Genomic DNA, 25,337 nt, shown 5'->3' on the forward strand with positions numbered 1-25,337 from the left:
TTATATAATTTAAGAAAAACTCCTAGAAATTAGTTGACTAATTGTAAAGCTTGTGAATAATGCTAATATCATGTAAAGTGAAAGAATATGGCTTGTGTACCCCTCCCTGTAAAAAAATGTTTAACATAATATTAGGCACATACAAAGCTTAAGCGAGCACAGTCCGATTCCCGTTCCGACCAACACCTAATATCCAGCAGAGCTGTAATCACCAAATATATACCGTTAACTTAGTGTACTAAATATTTCGGAAGATGAACCGAATTCTCATTACGTTCTCTTGCCACAGTCTGAAAACCCGATCAGCTTATTTGCCGTTATAACAAACAGATCAGGTAATAATAATGTTATCGGAATAAAACTTACAGTTCACACTTTCCTTATAAGCTATATACCGGATATTAGATTTCTGAGGAGTTTATGATACATTTTATTCATACTTATACTATATATTTATTTTATCGTTGAAAAAAAACATGGAGGAATCTAGTCTCCATGTACCGATACTATTTACTTTCTTATTATTATTATATGAAATATATCGAAACACTTAAAACCATCAAAGCACCACCTTATATATTTCTATAGCTTCATAGGTTTTTGAAATTTTTTTTTTATTTTTAATTTTTGCAGGAATTAATTTCAAGCCCAATTTTTATACCCACATCGTTAGTTTAGTAAGTATTTTTTTACCACCTGATTACAAAATAACCGGACTAATGATAATCACAACTAACATATGAACTAAGATGAATGTTTATTCATTTTCAACTTCTATATATATCCTAATTCCTAAAAAAATACTTTTTTCATTGCCAAACACGGACGTTCTTTCTGCAATTCGGCGTTTAATTGGCTCATATTCCATATTGAATGTGCAATAAGCCTTAACTATTTGCCTTTCTTGAGGAAATCGATGTAAATCACACCATGGGAATATTACAAAACGATGACCTTCACCTTTTCGACCGAAAGCAATGTCTTCACCTTCTTCGGAGCACATTGGCCACTGTACCACATTGTTTCGGCTATTCCTTGATCTCTGACGAGTTCCAGTGTATCAATATTTCGCCAAAGAAAAAACAACGCAGAATTTCCTTCGGATTGATTTTTTAAGCCCAATCTATTCGAAATAGATCGTTTCCTGGTCATTTAGAGGACAATTAACTTCTGCGTACCGGTTCAGGCATATAACCGTTACAACAAGAACAATAACCACGTCTACCGGTCAAGGACGGCCCGAAAAAGAGGATTTGCGCCAAATTTCCATCCTTTATATTAGAAAATTAGTTTTTAATGAAATTTTAAGGTAAATAAAGCTTTTCTACATTTTTGTTGTTTTAAATGGAAAAACGAAAGAGGCAAATACGAACGAAACATTGTATTTATACACACACTTATGCACAATTAGATTATGCTGCATTTGTTATTATTAATAATACGAGCCAATGCAGCGTAGTATTAATAGCATGGAAACAATACGCAATACACGTACTGTCTTCCCACCAGCAAGGTCATAGTAAAAAAGTTCAAAGCACATACGCGCATTGACTTTTGTGCACGCACTCACTAGCGCATTCACACTGGCATACAAATATACATACATACTAACATATACATATATGTATATGTATTTGTATAAATGTATATAACTATTTGAACTTGTGCTTATATGTATGTTTGTATGTATATATGTTTGAATGTATGTTTGTACGCATTGTAATAATATAAAATAACAAATAAGCGTGTACATAATGAAGCGTGTGTGCGTATGGTGGTTGCGCAATGATGCTACAACAAAATAACCATTCATTCATGCCTCCATTACGTATGCACATATATACATACATCCGCATTTTCATACTCAATGTGTTGCATATTTCATTGCAATCAGGAGTATGACGCGTTTCCATAACAGCACTTCGTTACAAATACTCACTAACCTGCGTACACACAATTGCACAAACCTACAAAAACAAAGCTACGGCGCAACAGATAAACGCAGGTGAACACGAGTAAACGCAGTTGATTCTGTTGACTGATGTTTTCCATATAAAATTTGCAAATAGAATGGCGTGCATTACGCACATACCTACATACAAATTTAGCTGGAAGCACATAAAAAAAGTTAGAGTGTTTTAATGCAGGTGTGTGTATATACCATATATGTACGCACGTACTCTGAGTCCAACATACGCTCCAAATTTGTGTACATTTGTATATATGTATGTATGAAATGTGTGTTTCATTACAATGTAAACAAAATTTGTATATACAGTGGAACTTCCCTGACTCGAATCACCATAATACACAAAAGAAACTTCGGGTTATAGAAGTTGTCATTAAGGGGTTAGTTGTAGTAATTATTAAAAAAAATATATATTTTTTTTTCATTTTCGTTAAGTGAAATATCTTAAAAATATTCTTTGAAAATTTGAAGTTGATCCTACAGCTACTTTTCGAGTTCAAAAAGAGCATGGGAACTCCAAAACGCTAGTGTGAAACTTTAACTGCGTTTTTCTCGAAACAAAACTCATGAAAACTGTAATTCCAAAACCGTTCAGTAGATTTTAATGAAATTTATACAGCTTTTAGAATACATAATAAACCTGGGCTTGATCGAAGCTTTTCTCTCTAAAATCAAGAAAAAATTTCCTGAGGCCACCATTTCGATAACTTAAAAAAAAAAAACTTCGTTCAGACCCGGGATTATCTAATATATAAAATTCTCGTGTCACGGTGTACGTTATTGAACTCCACTGAAACCTCTCGACCGATTTTCGTGAATCTTAGCGTGCATATCGTTCAAACCGATCTGGCTAATTTTAGTCTTGAAATATTCGTGGAAGGCCAGAAAAAGATTAGAAAGTGAGTAAATATGGAAAAATTGCCAGGAAGATATCAATAAGAGAATTTTATTCGAGTTGACAAGAAAAATATAAAAAGAGAAAACAAAAAAATTATATTTTGAAGGTTGTCATTGTTGCTTTGTTAAAATATTTTTGTTATTGTTCAATTGTATAAGGTTGTGTCAATAGCCCAAAACAATTTGTAAAAAATAAGGAAAGGCTAAGTTCACGTCCAACCGAACATTTTACACTCTCGCAATTTATTGATGTAATTTTATTAAGATAACACACAATATGACCTATATATTCGACATAAAGTCCCATAGAAAATCATAACATATAGTATATAAGGGCTGATGTGATTCCAGAACCAATTTCACTCATTTTCACCACCAAGGTTAACGGGAATAGAGGTAACTTGGCACCTGTTAGTAGGCAAACAAACAGCACATTCGGCCTTGAAATTACTCCTAAATTGCAAATTAACGGAACACCAGTCGGCAAAATCGCCAAAAATAGCGCTTTCACGAAGATTTTAGAAATATTCCAGAAGTCGCTGGAGGTACTGCACAGGACTTTAAAATATCTTGATTATCGATGAACGTTTTTGGTGGAGCCAGGATTCTGTTAACAGGTGATTTACGCCAGACTCTTCCAATTATTCCGGGTTCAACTGTTACTAACGGACTAATCGCATGTCTAAAATCATTTAATTTGTGGCGACACGTAAAGAATCGCCAATTAAAAACTAACATATGAGTGTTTTTGCAACAATATCAAATTGCGATTGTAGAATCAGTTGGCAGTTGACACCTCGATGGATTAATAGCATTTCCAACAGATTTCTGTCATTTCATTGACTCAAAAGAGAAGTTTTCCTGACATGAAACCTCAATATGATAACCATAAATGACTGATTGAATGACTTAAAATGGTAAAAAAACAAAGATATCGATGATCTTAATGCGACAATTTAGAATTTCGGTCCAGGAGAGTTGACACAGCTACAAACCAGGATGACGTAGTCAATTATCCCAAACTATTTAAAATTGCCTGTACTATCACCACTCACTTTGCAATTAAAAGTATTGTGAGTTGTCATCATGCTGCGTAACATAAATCGACCTCGAGTAATCAATATCGTCGCCGAAGCCAAGATTGGACCAACTTAATTTAATGTATACCTTAGCCACAAAAACGAGTGGCCGGGTCTGCTAGTCTATTTATAAAACAAATTTTTCTTATCCGATTGTTTTTTTGTTTTTAGATTAATCTCCAAGGACTTATGATTGTCACTGCAAGACCCTTTTTGGGAACTAGATCAACACAAACAGCTGTAACTTTGGAAATCATAATTTTTTTTTTTAATTTCATGAATACAAGTCAAAACATTGTGTAATAATGCCATATTATTACTATTGAAAAATAACATGATTTAATAGCAAAAAAATTACTGAAAATTCTCATTTTACCCCTTAAAACATCACATATTTCAAAAACCTATAAAATATAGATTTATACACAGTTTTATTTCTTTACTTCGCATAAAGTTTTATGTACATACATATGTACGGTAAAACATGTATTCTGTAATTTTGTTATTGTTTAACTCTTGACGTCTGTATACCATGTCTTTGTTACAAGATTTGTGAAATCCATAAGTGTAATATAATTTCGATTCTTTTAAAATTCTGCCTCGATAGTTTAATTTGAAATTTTGCATTATGCCCTGGTCGAAAATTTCGATTTATGGAAGGAATTTGTATGAAATTTGAATTATATTGCCAATTCAAGAGTTCGAATTATGGAAGTTCAACTGTATGCACGCACGTAGACTGAGTCCAACTTTCGCTGCAACTATGTGTACATAAGTATATACATATATGCACATATCCATCCAGTGCGCATCATTGCAATATAAACAAAATTTATAGACATACATATAGGCATGTATGTATATGTACATATTTAACTCTACGGCTGCAGGGATATTGCATAAATGCACATATAAATACATTGTAAAAGCATGTATTTTCGTATTTTGTTGTGATACCATTTTTCATAGCAATTGCTCGCTTATCAGTGCGCATTTACCTTTGCATATCACACATACCATATTCTATGTGTACATACATATGTATGTATAGAAATCTCCTTTCTTCGTGCGTATTTCTCCAATGGCGATGTAATTGTGTTTAAGAGGAAAGTATAAGAGAAGCTGCTTCTCATTTAATTGCAAAAGTCTATGCTTTGCGGCTTAAAAAACGAACACTACACCACACATATACTATATACATATGTATATATATATTTATATATGTAAATGTATGTAAATGCATATTGTAAATAATTTCTTATATTAAATACATACCAAACGTTCTAAAGTTCTATTTAAAACTGCACTAACGACACACAAAACTGCTCCTGGTAGAAAAAAACTTGCTTTAGTTTGTCTGTAATTGCCACTTTTGTTGACTATTTCTGCACATTTTTACTCATCGCTCATGCCTTCATAGATTCTAATCGTAAATGCATACAAATGCTCTTTTGTTTTTTGTTAGTTTGGAAGCTGCAGGCAGACCCTTTTCCTGCTAACTGCAAAGCTGGTTACTATTATTACTCAATGCAAATATACATACATAAACATAGGCTTGTATGTATGTAGTCTAAATATACATATCATTGTTATTTATTTGCATTGACTGCAGCTAAAAATAAGCAAAGTGAAATGACTTTCATTAAGTAATTAAGAGCCATAGTATAGTAGTAGCTTCGTGGAATTCCTCAAATACATTTCATTAACGTGGACTTCATTGGCTAGTTTCAAATAGAAAGCACTGCAATTGCACTAAACCAACATAGAAATGTTTAAACTCTGTAATTAGGTTTGTTTAATTAATTTTTTTTTATTTATTGTTATTAATACTATTACCGTTTATTTGCAGTTGTTGTTAATGATAAACTCATTACGACTAAATTTACTATAATTTGTGTAAAAATTCATGCGTCTAAATACTGGTATAAAATGTAACATATATTCATTAGATTCAATGTAATATGTAACTGACGGCGATTGCACGGAAAGGAAGATGTAAAATTAAAACTAATTATAATTTCAATGAGAATTAATTGGGTGTAGTTGTTGTTGTAGTGATATAAACATACACCAAATAGTCGATTATAAATCCTTCCGCCAACCGCTTACGTAATTAGCACAAGGAAAACATAGTTAAAAGTAACATGAACCAACTTAACTTAAACCAAAATTATATAAAAATAGCATGCGATACATAAATAATTCGAGTATTATTTCTTTTGTTCGAAAATTTCATTGAATACCAACTACTTTCAATTGCACAACCTTGTTGCGAGTGTTTACCAATTATTTTTTGAAATCATAATAAAATAATATAATAATAAAAAAAAATAGTAATAACTATAATAATACCACTAAATTGATGGCAGCGTTTAATCTATTGTATATAGTAAAATATTCATATTTTCTAGAACATAACATTATTTTGCTAATCTTTAAAATACTGTTTTAACTTAACCCTCTTAATAGATGCAATTTCAATCTTCGGATGTGGGTTTGGATGCATTCGAGTTATCATCGACTTTATCATATGCTTCACACCCAACTTTATTTTTTGTACATTTTGGCGGAGTGTTGCGCGAGTTCAACATATACGCACGCATACGTGCTTTGTGTTCTTGTTCGTTTTGACGCATACGTGCATTGTGCTCTTCACGCATTTGACACAGTTTCAACTCTTCGTTTTTACGATAATAATTGAGTTTCAGCTCCTGATGCATTGTTTCGAAACTGAGTCTTTGCTCATGTTCGATGCGTGCATGTTCAATCTCAGCCAGGTGAGAACGTTTTATCAGATCGAAAATTTGTTTCTTGTATTTTTCATCTGTTGGAAGAATTTTATAGATTATGTCATCGGCACACAAGAGCGCTCTGGAAGTTTGTGCATCACTTTCACTGTTGCCGAGTATGTCAGCTTCGTTTTGTGTGATCTACGGGCATTAGCATGAAACAAAAAATAAATAAATTAGCTTCCAAATCTCACTTTAGTAACACAAATAGATAACTTACACTTAAACGTTGTTGCTTTTTCGCTTTACTGCCACCATCGGTGCTAGCATTGTCGCTGGTTTGCAACTTTTTCTTTTGCAAGGGTTTTTTTCTTTGGCGTATGACTGCAGTGTTCAGTTGCGGTTTCTCCTTCAGTGTAACTTCAGGCTGTGACTCAGCCGATTGTGGTGGGGAAGGTAATGCCATCGTCGATGCTTGCAGGGTATCGTCACTAGTGGTGGTCGTTGTGGGTAGAGCCGCTAGTGGCGTATCTTCATCATCGATACTTAGTAATTCTTTCTTGATAATTACACCATTACTGCGTGCATGAGGGCGTGAGTTGGTTGTTTCCTTTTGCATTTCCTCCATGAACTCTACCATGGACAAGCCCTCCAATGTCCCTGCATTGGGAGTCTTTTGCTGAAATTCGCGTTTTGCGGTATTCTTCATACTTCGCCATTGCACCTGAATTTGTTCTAGAGAGCGGTGTCGAAAATTTAGTGCGTTGAATCTGAAATAAAGCAATATTAAAAATATAGAATTAAATTTGTTTGTGCACTTTACTGTTTAGTGATATGCATCCAGGCAAGGCGTTTCGACTTTATGCTTTTGGCGTCAACGTTGCGATTTTCAACATATTCCACTTTCGGTTTGATGACCTCCACTAAGAGACACTGCAATAATAGAAAATAATAGAATTAATTAATAGAAATCTATTTATTGGAATTGTATTATTTTAATCTTCTGTTCTCACCCGTTCGGCTTCCTCCCAGTTAGTTGAGCGTTTTTTTCTTGTGCCTTTTTTCTTACCGGCAACACCTATTGACTTTTCGCCCTCGTCTCCGCAACTATCTTCTTTTGTACGTTTTTGTTGTTCGTGGGAAGATAATGTAAGCTGTGGGTGTGTTTCTTCATCCGCCTCCTCTGAGCCCATTGGAATATCTATTTCAGCCGCTGGCGGTACCTTCACTGTCAGCGACACTAGGTTCCCGTTCACTGCTTCTAACTTCATTTTACCACGGTTTCGCTTCTTCCGTATCAGCTCCAGATTTTCTTCTATATTTTTCAATTATATTTATACAAGGATAAAACTATTTTTCTTGTTTTTCACACAAAATTTTCCTGTTAGATGTTTTGTTTATACTCATAAATCCCAAGAACAAGTTGAAATGTCCAATTAGATTTATGTATGTAAGTGGTACCCATTTATCAAAATTTGGCAGCACTTCAAGTGCTGTATCCGATAATTTCTAATTCAATAAAAGATCACCACAAATATCGAATATTTTTTGCAGTTGAAAATATCTGGCGTAGATTGTGGATTTGTTTCATCAATAGATTTGGAAATAACAAAAATAAACGTTTTTATAATGAAATAATTAATAGCACTATTTTATAAATGTATTATAAGGGAAAAATTAATTACTCTCGGATACGAGTTCTTTGAGATACATTTTTATTCAGCAGTGATACCAATAATCGATATTAGTAACGAATTTTAAATAGTTCAATCGCTTATATCACTATCTGTCAAAAAGTGTCATATTTTCAGTCTGTCGAAGAAGTAAGTTTTCAATTTAGGGCTCGCTTAATTTCGTTTTATAATCAATTAATTTTAGGATTCAAAATGGCATTTGGCGACTATCCAGCTGAGTATAACCCAAAGGTCCATGGACCATACGATCCAGCACGTTACTATGGCAAAGGTTTGTAAAATTAATATAAAAAATGTGACGACTGCCATTACGTAATGACGTTCCGAACAGCAGATTTAATTTGCAAAGAAATGTGTACACATTTTATTAAAAATTATGTTTTTACAGCTGATGTGCCACTCGGTCAAGTCAAAGTTGGTGAGATTGGCGCATGGTTGAGTCGTCGCAACAAGTCACCACAAGCTATTGCTGGTGCAGTCAGCCGTGCCTGGTGGCGTTGGCAACACAAGTACGTGCAACCAAAACGTTCAGGTGTTGCACCATTTTTCCAGGTTACCTTAGCCGCCATGACCTTCTTCTATGCTATCAATTACGGTAAAATGAGACACCACAGAAATTACAAATATCATTAAACAATTAAGTTGATGTAAAAATACCGATGTCGCAGAGTTATAGCTCAAGCGCAGTGAGAATGTGTGAAGATATGAAAAAATAAACATAGAAAACACCTTGTATATCCTCTGTGTTATATATTTCCATACAATCGAATTGAAACTTGCAATTGTCGACTTTGAATGAAATAAATCAGTTGCAATTTTTAACATTTAATTATTTGCAATAACCGTCATAACCTATTGTGTTCGATTGCCGTATACTTTGGTTTGGAACTTAACAGTTGCAAATTTTAAAAAATGTATATTTTCAAAATAGTTTTCGTAATGAAACAATTTTTGCAAAATGATGCTGGCGTGAAAAATTTATCGCTAATCGAATACTTACGCAAGTATACATTTGGTGGTTTATGGAGTATTTTAACTATGTAAAAATTTGTATGTTCTCTCCTCTCTCATTTAATAGTTAAGTTAATCTGGGGTCCCTAATTGAATAAAATATGAGGTTCATCCCGCATGGTAAAATATTCGCTGTTATTATAAATAACATTTTTTGCCGAAAATAAGTATGCGTCCTTCCTGGTTACAAAGCTCGTAGCCGTAGGAATATTATTTGCATCTATTGGTCAACATAGATGACCACATATATATTCCATTTTTAATTTGTGCTGTATTACTTATTTATTTACAAAACCATTACCTTAATATAGTAAAAGCCTTTTAGAAAATATCGCAAAAAAATTAATGGGAGACGATCCATAACGACGATTTTATAAAGGGCATTTAAAAGGATGGATCAAGTGCCTCAAATTTAAATGGGGTGTATGCGGAGGTATGAGCACTTTTTGATCTGAGTTACCATTTGAATGAGCTTATTAGGAAGTACCACCACATCGAAAATCTTTTTAGGGGTAACAAGGGTGATATTAGTCGTGTAGTTGTCCAAGGTTTAGTGGTTTCGCACACAGCCGTTATATAATTAGGGCGTTATTACAGGAATAGGGAAATATAAGGATTTTATTAAGTTAGGTGTTTTAGATTCAGGTAAGCGATATCCATATTAATTCTTTAGAAGGCGAAATACACTGTGACATAATGTGTAATTTATTTGATGGTTGAGTTTTGAGAAAATAACATTGTCCAAGTTTCGTCAAGACATCTCAATTTTTACTCAAGTTAACAATTTATAAGCAAAACTAGAAAACTACAATGCAATTGTAATAATCCCTGGATATGTTAGGAGATAATTTTGATTTCAAAATTTATAATTTTTCATAAAAAATTTACTGAAAACTACAGCAAAATGGCAACGCTGGCAAATAATAATTATCTTGAAAAAAGCGACATCTGTTGTTGCATTGTTGCAAATGTCATCTGACGCGTATTGCTTTCTTTCTGATTATCTTTCATTTTAAGCTCATTCGTTAATCGGCCACTGATATAAATTAAAGTGAAATATTTTATGCGGAACACTTTTGGCCAAATCGGACTATTTTCAAATTTTAAATTGAATAACTTGTGCTAATAAATTGAATACATAAACGTGGCGAGTGCTTACAAATACAAAATTAGTGAGTTTTACGATATTTTAGATGTTTAATGTTAAGAAATATAAAATTTGATTACGTGTATATGTGTGTTTGTTAAACTGCTGTCAATGCTGAACGTAGCGGTGCAGTGGCAGAATTCTTCAAGTACGCGAGCGACGTGTGCCAATCGTTATAAAAAAGCAAAAAAGTGGCAAAGGTTGGAATAAATGCTGCCGGTGTAAAAACGCAAAATTGTGAAAGTGTATTTCTTCATTATTTTATCAAATATTATGATTAAAGATCAAACGTTGGGATTTCCACTGCGCAACGTTTTTAAATATATTGGGGTTCTGATTTTCCGCTCAATTATGGTTTTTACTTAAATTAGAGATAAGATGTTCTAAACACAGGCAGAGTAAACTCAATAGAGGCAATATAATAAAAATCAATGACAAAGCTGGTAATAATTCTTATTTTGTTTTGATTTCTAATGTAATGCTTATTTAAATGGATTTAATTATCGTTAGGTTATTGAAAATTTTGAATGAATAAATTTTAATTAAAAATTAAAAAAAAAGGTTCGCTCAATCTTAATCATATAAAGAATGATAAATTATATATTTATTATTAATAAATTATATTTTTTTATGTACAGATTGCTTATGTTCAACATATTCATTTGTGCAACAGTTTAATATACGTTGTTCACGAATTTACTCATATTTTCCCGGGCACATATCCAACTGTCGCTATTTTCATCAAAACCGAAACGGCTATTGCCCTCATTTTCCAATTACACATATTCGCAATGCAGTGTTTAGTAAATTATTTTTAGTAAAATGCAGCGATAGTTTTAAAAAAACTTGGCAAATGGGCTTATAAACAGAAAGAAAAAAATAAAATTGAGTTCATTATATATATGGCTTATTTCGACACGGTGTATAAAGTATTTTAGTAGGAATGTTTGTTACAAAGTTTATCGTTATTGCGAAGACTTAGTTTAGTGCGGTATTATAGGCTTTATTAAAATATTGTAAGTGAAAACTTTGGATTGTTAGTTATATAAGTTTAGGATATATACGTGTTTATATATATATCAGTATAACAATAGTAGATTCCTCAAAAATATAGAAAATTATGTTTTATATTCTCCATTAGTTAATTTAAGAACCAAACAATTGTGTAAATGACTTCACAAATGGCACATATAAAAAAGACATTGAAATCTTCTAATATTAGAGATAGAAATTTTGTACCACTGTTCTACCAAATGAATTATCTGTAAAGCAATTAAATGATATATATAAGCTAGAATGTACTTATTAACGGTAAAATTTATTCCAGTAATTAGAATATCTGATAAGTTTAATTAATAAAACACGAAAAATTCATATGAAAATTCAATTTTGAAAGTGTAGTTGGTATATAAGAATTGCATGCATAATACTATAAAGCATTCGAAGATAAAAAAATAATTAATAACAAAAAAGCTAAATTTTTCAGCGAATAAATGCAGAAAATTTAGTTGAGATATAATTATGTTTGTTAAAAATTGTTTCTTTCTGCCGTGCATTTTTCTTCGACATTTGTACGAATCATTTGTGAAATACACACATACGTATACGTTTACAATTTTATTCCATACCACTGCACTTTATTTGTTGCCATCGGCTTTGCCGGTTGCCTTATCGTGAATTTGTTATTTATACCCGGGTGTCATGCCACATGTGTGCACATTTCTTTTTTTTTCGAATAATTAAACGCCCTATTGTCAATTTGCAACCACTCAATAAGATATTTATCTCACTATTTACTTTCTACGACATTCGTGGGGGTTAGCAGTTCTTCCACCACCTATATACGAAATTTAATACAAAGTGAATTGGTGCTATCTTAAAAGAATAATTGAGACGATGAAACGGTTGCAAACCATTTGGCAAAACTTAATCAATATGAGTAATGATTTTCAGACTTTTTTAAAAAAATATATATGCTCATACTTATAAACTGACTCATGATAAACACATATTTTCAAGAATTGTTTCAACAATTTACTTTTGTAAACTCTCAACATTTAATTGTAACTATTGTGTTTAAATCATATTATTAATGCATATATGCTTTTTCTTAATATAAATACGTATGTTGTAATTAATTGCTGGAAAGTTTAAAAGTCAGCGCGTACTCATTATAAATTTTAATTCTTTCGAACAAATATTTTATAATTTTAACCATTCGACCGTAAATACACGATCCTTTTTTCTACAAAAATTAAACTTTTGTCCTTTGGATGTGATAAAGCTTTGGGTACGGGGATCTTCTTGAATACATGGTACATATAAAAAGGTTGAATGGACAATGGCTACATTCACTTTAAAGCCATGCAGTTAGAAATTATAAATTGAGAATACATGTACATACTTATATACCTGCTTATTTATTCGTGCCCCCACGTCTACTAAGTACATAATTACACGCATTCATTCATTTTGACTTATGAACAAAGATACACACTTGTGTATATGCAGATAATCATTTTAATTCATTTACATATGTACGTTACCAATCAACGCTGACTCAATTGTAAACAACCCACACCCTTTAAGAAAATGTTAAAAATATATATACATATATATATATTCTGCTGTTGGCTTTCGTATAAGCAAATTTCGTATGAAATTCTTTGAGTGTTTCAAAATCTGCTATAGCAACTACACCAACGTTGGCCTCCAAAAGAGTTTCTTGAATTTTAAATTTTTGTTTACTCGCCTTTGCGCTGAAGCATCTTGAAATATTGTATTTATTATGTGTACATTGTACATTTGTATGTATACGATTATTTTATAAAAAGGAGGCTATAAAGTATAAATGAAAATGACGACAAAAAATTGTTTGAAACATACACACATATTTACGCGTAACTATTTTAATATAATGCTTATACTTATTACTGGTTTAGTTTTGAATATAATCAAACTTTCACTAATTTACCAATTTACTTTACTAATGCTTGGATGCAGCTACACAGTTGGTTGACCTTTCTTTAAAGTGCATAAGCTACCAATATAATGGATGATTATCAAATAATAACGCGTCGACGTTCACGTTCAAAAACGCCTTTCCTACGTTCCACTTGCGACCACGAAAACTGTGAACACGCTGGCGAGGAGGGTCATACACATCATCACGGAGAGAAATTGAAGGTGCCCAGTGTACAGTAAGTACTTTGATAAAAACTAACAAATAAAATATTAAGAACTAATCAATAAGTGTATTTCCAAGTGGCGTGGAGTAGAGTGGCTGAACACATGTGCGCCATTCGAACTTAATTTCAATTACATATTGCTTGCTCATTCTATATTCTAGTATTATTTTTGCTTTTTATGCTAACCAAACATTGAGCAAGGCAAACAACAAGTTACCAACGACAAGATAATGAACCTAAAAACGCACTAAAAATAAATAAAAACACAAAATAGAAACAGAAAGCCACAAAGCAAAACAAAAAACAATAAACGACGCTGTACTGTCACATGCGATGTGGTTGAGTTGTGTGCATGTCGTCATCGCGTAGCTATTCCCTCAACTAAAGTCAGCCCTCAATGTACGGGAGATGGTGGGTGGGGGGGTAGGCGAGTGTGTGGCGTCAACGTGAGCGCGATCGTCCGCATTCTCATAATAGTTCTAGTTAGCGGCGACAACGTGTTGTTGCTCTCATTTATGTAAGTAAGCGCTCTAGCAGCGGCAACAAGCGGCGCTGATTTTTTGTAACGTTCGCCAAATTGGAGATTCGAATGTTTCGAATTGTGGCGTTCAGATTGTGCCCGGGTGTTGTGCTGACTAAACGTGTGCGTGCTTTACTCGCTATTCGCTATTTTTGTCAGTCTTGTGTATTGCATGCGGCATAGGCAGCTTGAAGTCGATACGCTCGCGTTTTTGGCGCGCTTTTTAACCCAGTTTAATGATTTCCGTATACAGTAACAAATAAATTGAAACCAAGTGAAAAGTAAATAAACATAAACACGCGATTTATTACCAGTTTGCCGTTGAATTCAAAACAAAGTCATCGCTACCCTGACTAACTGGGCGAATCCACAGGGTGAGCTGTCTGTATAGATGTGCATACTTATACATGTATGTATATGCCAAACCTCGCTGGCCCCCAGTGTCATTGTGTTTGTTTTTTGTTATTTTGGTATTTTTGGAGTGATTATGTGTTTATTCTAGATTTTATTTTAAACGATGACGACACACCGCGTTTTTTGTTCATCGCTTTTGACGTTATTATTTGTTTGGTCGTAAAGTTTCAGCGCTAATGGTCTAAGCACAGCAACAACTTCATTTTTTGTTTATTTCTTTATATAGCTTTTTGAAGGTTAAACCGAATGGAATAGCAAACAAATGTGGTGTGTAAATACATTTTCACGTTTGGTATACATATATATGTACATTTAATATGCGCATACCAATTAAATAGAACTTGTGCGTAACGCATAAATTATGCTCACTCTCACTAATTTTGTTTATTTGTTCCTTTGATTAAAGATAAATGAGGGTTTAGAAGGTGTACCTATAACCCTTTCTCATTTCCGGTATTCAATTAGAATATACGTCTCAAATTGAAGGTGTTTAGTAAGAACTACGTTGAATGTTGTTTTCAGTTCAATTAATAAAATAAATTAAATATTAATACAGTTTTAAGAAAAAAATTTGTCGAATGTAATTTTTTAGAAAAAATAAAAATAAAAACATTTGGAGATTTACAATTTTTTTTAAATTTCACTTCGTTTAGCACTAGCTAGTCGCATTATACTTGGAATGTGGTTCTAAATTTTTATTTAATTACAAAAATATATATAAAAATTGTGAAATATAAACAGTGATTCAACACCGTCTGAATTCCTTCTATGTTTATGACACACCCACGAAAGTTTCATTTCAATAGCAGTTGAAAATCCGTTTTTTTTTTTATTTTTGTTTTTGTTATACAAATATTTTGGTTGGCTACAGTATTATAAATCTGTTTTTATCTTAAAAATACTTTATAAATATTTTAATCCACTTTGTTTACCAGTTCCATGAGCCGCATACAAATTGAACTCTCTTTAAAGACATACATACATACGTACATAGTATTTATATATGTACACGAGCATATGTCTCCTCTTTTTACCACAATCGTATTTCTTAAGCTATTCATGTGTTAATAAATATTCTTTATATTTATTTTCTCAACAGAACTATTGTGGAGGAAACCGTTGAGGTGGCATCATCTATTTCACCAACAAAACAAATACAAAAGGCCAAAACATCCGATTACTCCAGCGAAGATACAAGCCCGGAGAGTAAATCCAAAAAGACCTCAATGTATATCGACGAAGAGTCTTCACAGAAATCCAAACAAATGTCGTCGTCAATGAATAGAAGCTCCACCACAACAACCAGCACTACGGTGGTTACGAAACGTAAACGTGTGGCCGCCTCAACACCAAAGGGCATTGAAAGCTATTTACCAGAAAGTTTTGCCGCACAATTCACCGGTGGCACTGCTGCGCACAGTTTTAAGGAAATCACACAGAATGCGCTCAATACAGAATCTGAGCGTTCACAGCGAAGGATGGACGCCAGCGGCAGCAACAATAGCAGCTTCAATAAATCATATAGCAATATTTTGAACAGTTCAAATGGCGATCTTAGCGATCATATTGCATACCTGGAATACAAACGTGCCGGGGAGTATTGGAAGTGAGTGTACATTTACAATGCAAATGCGTTTGAGATTTGATTTCAATTTCATCAAATAAAATATATTTCTATACATATATGCACACACTCATTAATATTTATTGCAGCACCACACCGAAAACGGATTATACCTACTCGAAGCATTCGTCGTTTCGACGAGAATTGGCGCCCGGCATTGTTGCCATGCCGAATATGTCGCGTTCCGGCCTGCGAACGCATAGTGAACGCATCAACTACATGACCAAACAGCTCATCTATGATTCGGGTGATGAAATTGATTACCAACTTGATGATTACCGCAAGCGTCAGTACAATAAATATATGCAAGCACAACAACAATCCTGGTATATGCGCATCATTACAACCATTGTGACCACAATCACCAGCGCATGGTCAGCAGTGGCTGGTGGTGGTGGTGGAGTTGGTGAAGGTGTTGGTGTAGCTACCGGTTATGACAGTTCATTATACAGAACAAAGTACGGGCAGGAGGAACGAGGTGAGCTCACCGTGAAATATATACGAAATATAATTTGTTTATATTTAATTTTATCTGGAATTTATACTAACTACTTTGCCTCCTCCTTGCAGGTTTCTTTGGCACCATCGCGCATGGCATATCATCGTCCATATCACAACTGTTTCGTTATGTTTACATACTGATTTCATCTTTACTTTGCTTGGATACTTGGCTCTTGCAATCGTCTAATGCCGATTCTAAAGGCAGAAAACGTTTTCTCCTTCTACTGTTGATCTTATTGCCATTGTTATTGTTGGGTGGTGAGTATTATTATGCACACTTATATGTGGCTTGTGAATATGTCAATGGACTTTGCGGAAAATATAATAGTATAAACGCGTAGTTGAGTGGGTTGTGGCTGTAGACAGCAGTGTACCCATTGTTAAAGCGCTGCACGCGTAGTAACAGCCCCTGACATTGAATGTATTTCGATGCTGTAATAAATTGTCAGACGTGTTGACCTTGTAGCGTTGTGAGCGTTGTCAATAAACCGCTAGTGGCTGTGAATTTGAAAACTGTTGAATTGAATTGTCGATGTTGTGCGGCTAAATGCTTAATAGCGGTTCGCTATATTTAGCCAGTACAAACATATATACATATATGACATATATATTTATATGTATAATAGTGTGGCTATTTGCTGTTTGCCATGACACTACGTTATGACTGTTGTTGCTCGCGTCACGTGTGGAAAATTTCATAAATTCTGAAAATTTAAATATTTCACAGGTAACAGAGCACAAATAATATGAAATTGCGCAATAAAATGCAATTTCTCGTTTAATTACATTGAATTTCTAGAATTAATATTCAGGATTAATTATTGTGTTAAATTAACGATTATTAACATTAAAAAGTGGTGCATTTGAAATATTTACAATCGCGGGCAATTGTTAATATTTTCCATCTAAGAAAATATTATTAATTATATATTTTTATTTCAATTGTTGAATTCGAAGTTAAATTTTGAAAATGAATTTTTCGAATTTGTGTTTCGTAATGAGATTTCGAAAAATAATTTTAAAATTTCGAAAATGATTTTAAAGAATAACTTGTGCTATATTTACCATTATTTTACAATGCAGTGACGAAGCAACACTCGAGATAAGAAATCCATTGACATATTACACGTTTGCTTTTTTTAACCTTATACTAATATTCTTCTTCATTTCTTTTGTAATTTCTCCCCAATGCAATAAAAAATAAACGAAATACAACGCTTTTGCACCGCAGGCCTTTACCATTACTTAGATTACCCAACGATACCCCAACTTTCCGAATTGACTTTCACCCTACCCGCACTCCCAGATTTATCCAAACTCGATATGTCCGAATATTTCAAAGAGGATCGAATTGCTGCACTTAAAGCGCAAACTTATAATCGCCTAGCAGATTTTCGCGATTGGTCCGATGATTATATTATGTATTTGCGTACGGTTTCTAGTAACATTTTCGATGAGGGTCGTAAATATTTTCAACGCGAAGAACATTTTGAACGCGTTTAGTAGTACTGATTTCGTTAAATTGTCCTGTCAATTTATTTTTGAACTGTTGCAGCAATTAACTATATGAACAAAGTATAAAGCGAATTTCTATAATTCTGTTTGAACAATAACAGACTCCTAAAAAGATTCCAACAACTGTTATAATACAAACAACTGTATTATAATATTTCGTTTGTATTAATTGCCATTATTTTTCATTATATTTTTTATTGTATTATTATCGTTTATAATTTATATTATTTATTTATATATTTTTTTGTTTACGCTTTAGTTGCCTTTTTGGTTTCTTAAATGTTTTTTTATGTTTTTCTAAAAATCTTAAGTTCAATTTTTCTACTTAAGAATAAAATGTACAAATTATCTTAGTTTTGAATACTCGAATTCTTTGGATTTCGTTAAAAAAAAAATAGTAACTGGTTAACTACAAAAAGTCATAACGTACAAAATTTGTTGCATTTCGGACATCATCGTAGTTCCCAACCTAACGGTGACTCCCTAAAATCCATTAACCAAACCTCTAATACCTACCTACCCCTCGCACTGCATTAAACTGCTTAGTGTTCCGGGATGAAATCAAATGCATTTGCGTTAGAACAGCATATGCTTCCTGCGGAAGCTGTCTGAAACCAAACGGAGAAGGATAGAGAAAGCTGCAATTAATTAAATATCAACATCAACCTACCCACACCTACATACATACAAACATATACACATCTATCTACTTAAAATCAAACACGCCAACAGAAAGCTATGTATTACATACTTACGTACAAATAAACTATTATCCGTTGAATAAATAAGTAAAAATAAAACAAAACAAAAAATAATTGTTGTCTAACAACGTAAAGTTTTCAAATATTTAAATGCCTTAAACAAAATTTAATTTAGTAAATAATTTAAATAACCGTTTTGCTATGTTAAAAACTTGTATTGTTCAAAAATATCACTTTCGAATTTGCCTAGCGTGCACATAGTTTCCTAATCTATCTATCCGTGGTGTGCGCGTCGTTTATTTTGATGTATTTAATATAAAAAAAAATCATATTTGGTTTGTTAAACACAACAAAAGAAATAATAAAAATTTAATTCAGAAAAACCAAATTGAAAAAAATCTTTTTATTTTAGTTAGCGTTGCATGCATTTATCCCCATTTAGGTGAGTATTCCATCTCCTTTTTAAACTACTTTGGGTATGAAATGTGAAAATTGTTAATTGTACTACTCTATCCTTCTTCATTTGGATCAAATTCAGTAAGTTGTTTGTTTGTTTCCCGCTGTTAAGCCAAACGTGGTGAATGCCGAAAATTGTTAAAAACTAAAATTCTAGCTGCTTAGCTTAGCAGTGCATTTGGCAAACTTTTAATTCCTTTACCGTTATATTCCAATAGTTTTTAATTTGCATTTTATTTCTTTTATTTTCTGATCCTTGCAATGAAGAAGGATATGAGTGTTTTAAAGATTTAACAAATTTTAATCTATTAAATGCTTATGTATAAATATAGATAATAATTAGTATTGTTCTGATGAGGTCCTTAACACAATAAGGTGAGGCGTCGCTTCAAGCAAGTGTCTGCAATGCGCGAAAGCCATCTTTTATCTTTGGCATGTCATTATTAATGACACTATTTTTGGTATTGAAAAGTTTAATGGACTGTAAATATTTTATTGTTATCAACTGATGTTAAGGATACTTACAGAGATACCAAAAGGATACCAAAATACAATTAAAAGAAATTGAAAAAATTGATCGGTACTCCCCTTAAATTAGATTAAGTACTTTCTGTTAAGCTTGTTTTCCGGAGAAGCCATATTTGTTGGTCCCCTCTGAGTCCTACCTTGTTAATAGAGATTGTGGTACATGATTTTACTCTATTTTTCTACTATCTCAAAAATATATCCTCTTAACACGCCAACTCAACGTCTCATGGAACGCCTCTATCCAGTCCTAATAAAAAATAATGTATTAATTCCATATTTTATGTAAATATAACCTCAATTTCAGCATGGTGGTTACTTGACCAGGAAGATCGCGCATATTACTTACAACGTACACAGGCTCTGGTGCCCTTTTCACTACTTGCTAGCTGGCAAAGTGCCTTGTATAGCAGTGGCAACTCCATCACAGGCTACATCCAACAACTGCCCGACAATGTTAAGAGCTCCTTCAACCATTACTACGCCAGCTATGTGGCTGGCGGCAGTGCCGCAGGTAGTGGTGACAGCGATTCACACCTACATATACACAACATAGAGCAGCGTCTGCAAAAAGCGCTCACCGCAGAAGAATATGAGAATATATTGAACCATGTGAACAGTTATGTGCAGGAATTGATCGACTTGAAGTTGACGAAACAGCAACGTGAGCGGACGGAGCGCGCTGCTCAGCTGAGTACGGCGCAGCTGCAAAAGATTGCAGACTTAGTGCTCGAGAGCCTTGCACAGGACAAACTAAAGTCGGGAAGTGCCGGCGCAAAGTTGGGTGAGTTGAGTGAGGCAGAGGTGCTTCAGCTGGCCGAGTTGGTGCGTATACAGTTGGAGGCAAGTGGTTGGGCGGAGCGACCGGTGCCGCTATCCAGTGAAAATCTGGGAGAAATCAAACGGCTGATAACCGAACACATGGAACTGCATGAGCACAAACATTATACGTTGCTTTTGGAACGCATCGATTTGGACACCTTGTTGTTGCGTATTTTAGGCGCACCACAGTTGGCGAAGTTTGTGGATGCCCGTATCGCTTTGGCGCTGGCGGAAAAGCAATTGCAGAGTGTCGCGGCAGAAAAATCACAAGAGGGTTCCGGTCACAGTGCCGCATACAGTGAGCAGCAACGGCTTATCAATGAGCTGAATAACGAGATTGCTTTCATCAAGCTCGCACTCTCCGACAAGTTAACCGAAAATGAAGGGTTGCATCAATCCATCACAAAGTTGAGAGTGACACAAGACGATCTACTCAAGCGCATGCAGGAGCACGAGCTGGCCACCGATCAACGCTTTAGTGGCTTGTTAACCGAGATAGAAAGCAAACTGGCCGCGCTCAAAGACCAGCCGTTCAAGTTGCTCAATCAACAAATCAAGCTGTCGCTGGTGGAAATGCTAGGTTTCAAAGAGACCAGACCAAATGGCGCACACTTGGAGGATATCGATTTGCAAAATTGGGTACGTAGTATGTTTGTTGCGAAAGACTATCTCGAAGAGCGTTTGTTGGCGCTCAACGAGGGCACCGACAATAAGATACGTGACGAGATCGATCGATCGGGCATGCTGTTGATGCGTGATATTAATGAGCGGCTGAAGAGCGTAACAGCGTTAAAGGAACAAATCAATACAGCATTGTCAGAGGAGGAGGTACACAAGATTGTCAAATCGGTGCTGAACATTTATGATGCCGACAAAACGGGTTTGGTGGACTTTGCGCTAGAGTCTGCAGGCGGACAGATACTCTCTACGCGGTGCACGGAGAACTATCAGACCAAATCTGCGCAAATTTCCATATTCGGCATACCACTGTGGTATCCCACCAATACGCCCCGCATAGCTATTTCGCCACAGGTACAACCTGGTGAATGCTGGGCATTTCAAGGTTTTCCGGGATTCTTGGGTAAGTTGAAAGTTGGAGTGAGTCATTATAGTTTTACACTTCATCACTTGCCATTTTTTTTTACAGTTTTAAAACTCAACTCTATGGTTTATGTAACCGGTTTCACGTTGGAGCATATACCGCGTTCGCTTTCACCAAACGGACGCATTGATTCGGCGCCGAGAAATTTCACTGTTTGGGTAAGTTAATAACGGTACAAATTGCTTTTGACTTTTCCAAAGCTAATGATTTGACAATATGGTAAGGAGGAAGAGGAGGAGAGGAAGTTGTAAGGTCAGATTATATCTAAGGATGTTTGTCTGACATGAAAAGTCCGCATGTTAAAATTCAGCAATAATTATTTTTCTTCATGTAAATCTCAATATATATCGCTTATAAAGAAACATAATCATCACCATTCCCCTAAAATCGGGTCTACGTACCAAAATGTACCCGGACTTACATAGGTCTAAGGAATACCATCTAGATAGCCTGAAAATTATTATAGACCTGTTTTCTGTCACAACAACAACAACAGCAACGCCTCAGCAACTTTCTGTTTGGATGTTTTCTACGAAAATCATCAGAGTACCTTCCTGAAATACGGCGACGACTTACAGAACTATACCTACAGGTCTTCGGTGCGACAGACTTTCGATAAGCACTGAATACCATTCCCAGAGGAGCCATTAACACCTTCATCGACTCCCAAATGGCGTACTTGGAGATAAAACACTACTAATTGTAGACACAGAGCTCGAGTTACCTCGCGCACTTCGTTCTGGATATTGTAGCAGGTTAAACTCCTACCTATCCAGACTGAACCACGATAACTTGTGAGATAACTTCGCTGACAATTAGTTTAGGCTTGCCGGTTCAGGCAGGTTTGGGTAACCGCTACAACAACATTACATGCTACTTTAAAGCATGTAAAGATCTTCAATTAAAAATTTAGATAATAATTGTGTTAATTTAATTAATTAATTATATTAATTTAATATCCTCTTTCTTCTGACGAGTGCATACTTCTACCGCAAATTTTAACTTTATAAACATACAATTAATCGAATTCATTTTTACACTCGCTTCCCAAGGGTCTCGAACATGAAAAGGACTATGAGCCAGTGCTTTTCGGTGAGTATGAGTATGTGGATAATGATGCCTCCTTGCAATATTTTCCCGTAAAAAACACGAACATCAAGCGGCCATATGAAATTGTGGAGTTGCGCATCGAATCGAATCACGGGCATGCGCAGTACACGTGTCTATATCGCTTCCGTGTGCACGGTAAACCGCCAGGAGCGTAAATCGCATGCCATAAAATAACACAAACATATATAACATATATATATATATATATATATAATATGCATAGAGTTTATTGTAAAAAAAAACAGTTTAATTCTTAAGTTAGTAGTGTAATTTAGTATAGCGGTACTTACAATTGCAAACTATTGAATGTAAACTTTGTGCCTTAAATAATTCAAAACAGAAAATGGAAGTGAAAACACTATTCGAGAGCGCATAGTTGCAGAGTTTGGAATTGGAGGCCTTAGCATAACCTCAAAAACCTACTAACATAAACTTATGTTACTAACAGTCAATACATACATAAAGATATATTTAGTAATGAAACATTATTTGTAAATACAAAGAAAAACTAATAAATGCTGCCACAGTGAAGAATATACCCATATACATACATACATATATTTTAAGTAGTAAGCAGGGACTAAGCGTATAAAAATATATATGTATATGTTAGCATGTAGTCTTTTATAAGTGTAAGTGAAATGGTTTCCTATGTTAGCATCTAACTTGAAGTGCTTTCACAAATAAGAGGCAAAATAGTGTTAGTTCTTAGATATTATATGCAATTTAGTCTTAATTGATTACATTATTTTATAGTGACATACTAGTGCTAGCTCTAAGTTAAGCTAAGTTATATTATGTGTATGTATTTATTTATTTATTTGTAGCGCTTTAGTTTAAGCTAAGTTAGTCATATGTAGTACACACTAAACTAACACATCTTAAAATAAGAAAAAATTCTTGCGTTAAATAACTACTCTATTAACACAATGCTTGCCAATGATTACTAATTATACTTTACTTAAATTACATTTAGTACTTATGTGCTAATTAACCGAATAATTATTTGTTAGCAACTCAAAATACATATATCTATATATATATATATTTGTTGGAAACTCTGCTTGGCCGGGTATATTATTTCTAAGTTTTTACAACTACAATTGACATGACTTAATTATGATTTTGTATATATACTTTTATGCTAGATTTGTCGCTAACTAAAGGCATATTGCTATATGATAAGATATGTCAACAAATTTGCGTCCCAAAATAACACTGAAATCATACATTGAATTTACAACAAACTAACTGGTAATTATAATTATGCAGTTCTAATACTAAAATAGATAATTTCGTACTTTTATACCAGACAATAAAAACAGCACTCATTTAGATATGTTTTTTGAATTATTTGCACTTTACTATGGTGATAAAAAGTAAATGACAATTTTCTGTCCAAATTTTATTTGAAAATATGCACCAATTCATTATTAGTTTCTATATTTCTAAATAAAGTATGTACGTGTATAAAAATATGTTCATACACTTTAAGTAGGGATTACACTAACTTAAGCAACACGTACACTTTTTCTATACAATTTTTATGTTTAAATCTAAAATAAATTTCCCTAAAATCTCTACTAACTGCTACCATATACTTCTACTAATTTTCCCTAACATTTACATAAATTGCAATCCATGTAGCCATGCATAAGTGTGATCTAACAACTTTTTTCAAAGAAATTTTCACAAAGAGAGTCCAAAAATATTAAATTTTGTTCTAAACACCCAACGGTTTTAAGGTACAAGTAAATTAAAAAAATGAAAGTTTTAAGAAAATATCATAAGATAATTTTTATTTGATTTGTGTGTATTATAATGTATGTATAAGTTTGGAAGTTTAGATGTTTCTAGTATTTATGTTACTTGAAAAATGTTCAAAATAAAATATATATTAAAATAAAAATATGTACTTGCGTCTTTTATACGAACGGTAACTTGAATTTAAAAATAAATGAACGGTTGTTTGTGACCAAACATCTAAAGCTATCGAGATAATTTTCAAATTATCGAAATAGGTCAAATTGATAATCTATTTATTGTCGCAGTGGAAAGAAGTTTCTTTTATAAAAAATTACTTTGTTCAAGAATGATGTTTGTTGAAGTGACAAAAAGCACTTCCGAATAATGTTCAAAAATGCTATTTTGTTGGCTGTGCCTAATTCTTGATATTTCGTTCCATTCAATGTAGACCCGACTACCATGAAAACATGTCGATCTCTCGTGACAGGTTAGGTCCGAATGAATGAAAGATTGGATTGTTGAGGGGATAAAGCGTTTCGCTGTACCAAGACGGCTGGTTAGAGGCAATGAGTGCAAATTATAGATAT

At 33.7% G+C, this 25,337-nt stretch overlaps 3 protein-coding genes across 9 annotated transcripts in view; 2 read left to right on the forward strand and 1 right to left on the reverse strand.

The window, feature by feature from the left end:
- Positions 1 to 9,103, forward strand: part of LOC105215231 (putative ATP synthase subunit f, mitochondrial) — a 61,531-nt gene extending 52,428 nt beyond the window's left edge. The window contains exons 1-3 of one of the 2 annotated variants that reach the window (XM_011189034.3): positions 8,427 to 8,497; positions 8,553 to 8,639; positions 8,757 to 9,103. In XM_011189034.3, the coding sequence (XP_011187336.1) occupies positions 8,561 to 8,639; positions 8,757 to 9,001 (324 nt within the window). In that variant the 5' untranslated portion in view covers positions 8,427 to 8,497; positions 8,553 to 8,560 and the 3' untranslated portion in view covers positions 9,002 to 9,103. Of the gene's footprint in view, positions 1 to 8,426; positions 8,498 to 8,552; positions 8,640 to 8,756 lie in introns of those variants that run through there. The other variant, XM_054235043.1, reaches the window with a different exon arrangement.
- LOC105215230 (uncharacterized) lies at positions 5,268 to 8,281 on the reverse strand. 2 transcript variants are annotated; one of them, XR_008472049.1, is made up of 5 exons: positions 7,688 to 8,281; positions 7,498 to 7,607; positions 6,955 to 7,444; positions 5,782 to 6,875; positions 5,268 to 5,724 (listed from the first exon to the last, which is right to left on the reverse strand). XR_008472049.1 is itself a non-coding variant. In XM_029042252.2 (4 exons), exons 1-4 carry the CDS (start codon positions 7,943 to 7,945, stop codon positions 6,423 to 6,425), a joined length of 1,311 nt encoding a protein of 436 aa, XP_028898085.1. In that variant the 5' UTR covers positions 7,946 to 8,281; the 3' UTR covers positions 5,740 to 6,422. The 2 variants fall into 2 exon arrangements, 1 of the variants encoding a protein (XP_028898085.1); XM_029042252.2 differs by lacking the exon at positions 5,268 to 5,724 and having other exon boundaries at positions 5,740 to 6,875.
- A 1,274-nt stretch (positions 9,104 to 10,377) lies between the features above and the next one.
- Positions 10,378 to 24,915, forward strand: LOC105215232 (klaroid protein). 5 transcript variants are annotated; one of them, XM_011189036.3, is made up of 8 exons: positions 10,378 to 10,551; positions 13,530 to 13,726; positions 15,748 to 16,254; positions 16,362 to 16,750; positions 16,843 to 17,031; positions 20,278 to 21,873; positions 21,940 to 22,052; positions 22,947 to 24,915. In XM_011189036.3, exons 2-8 carry the CDS (start codon positions 13,578 to 13,580, stop codon positions 23,157 to 23,159), a joined length of 3,156 nt encoding a protein of 1,051 aa, XP_011187338.1. In that variant the 5' UTR covers positions 10,378 to 10,551; positions 13,530 to 13,577; the 3' UTR covers positions 23,160 to 24,915. The 5 variants fall into 5 exon arrangements, with proteins under 5 accessions (XP_011187338.1, XP_054091016.1, XP_011187340.1 ...); XM_054235041.1 differs by lacking the exon at positions 10,378 to 10,551 and adding an exon at positions 10,611 to 10,969; XM_011189038.3 differs by lacking the exons at positions 10,378 to 10,551; positions 13,530 to 13,726 and adding an exon at positions 14,249 to 14,643.
- The last annotated feature ends 422 nt before the right edge of the window (positions 24,916 to 25,337 follow it).

The sequence above is a fragment of the Zeugodacus cucurbitae genome, chromosome 6, assembly GCF_028554725.1.
Source record: "Zeugodacus cucurbitae isolate PBARC_wt_2022May chromosome 6, idZeuCucr1.2, whole genome shotgun sequence".
In the NCBI taxonomy this organism is placed as follows: domain Eukaryota; kingdom Metazoa; phylum Arthropoda; class Insecta; order Diptera; family Tephritidae; genus Zeugodacus; species Zeugodacus cucurbitae.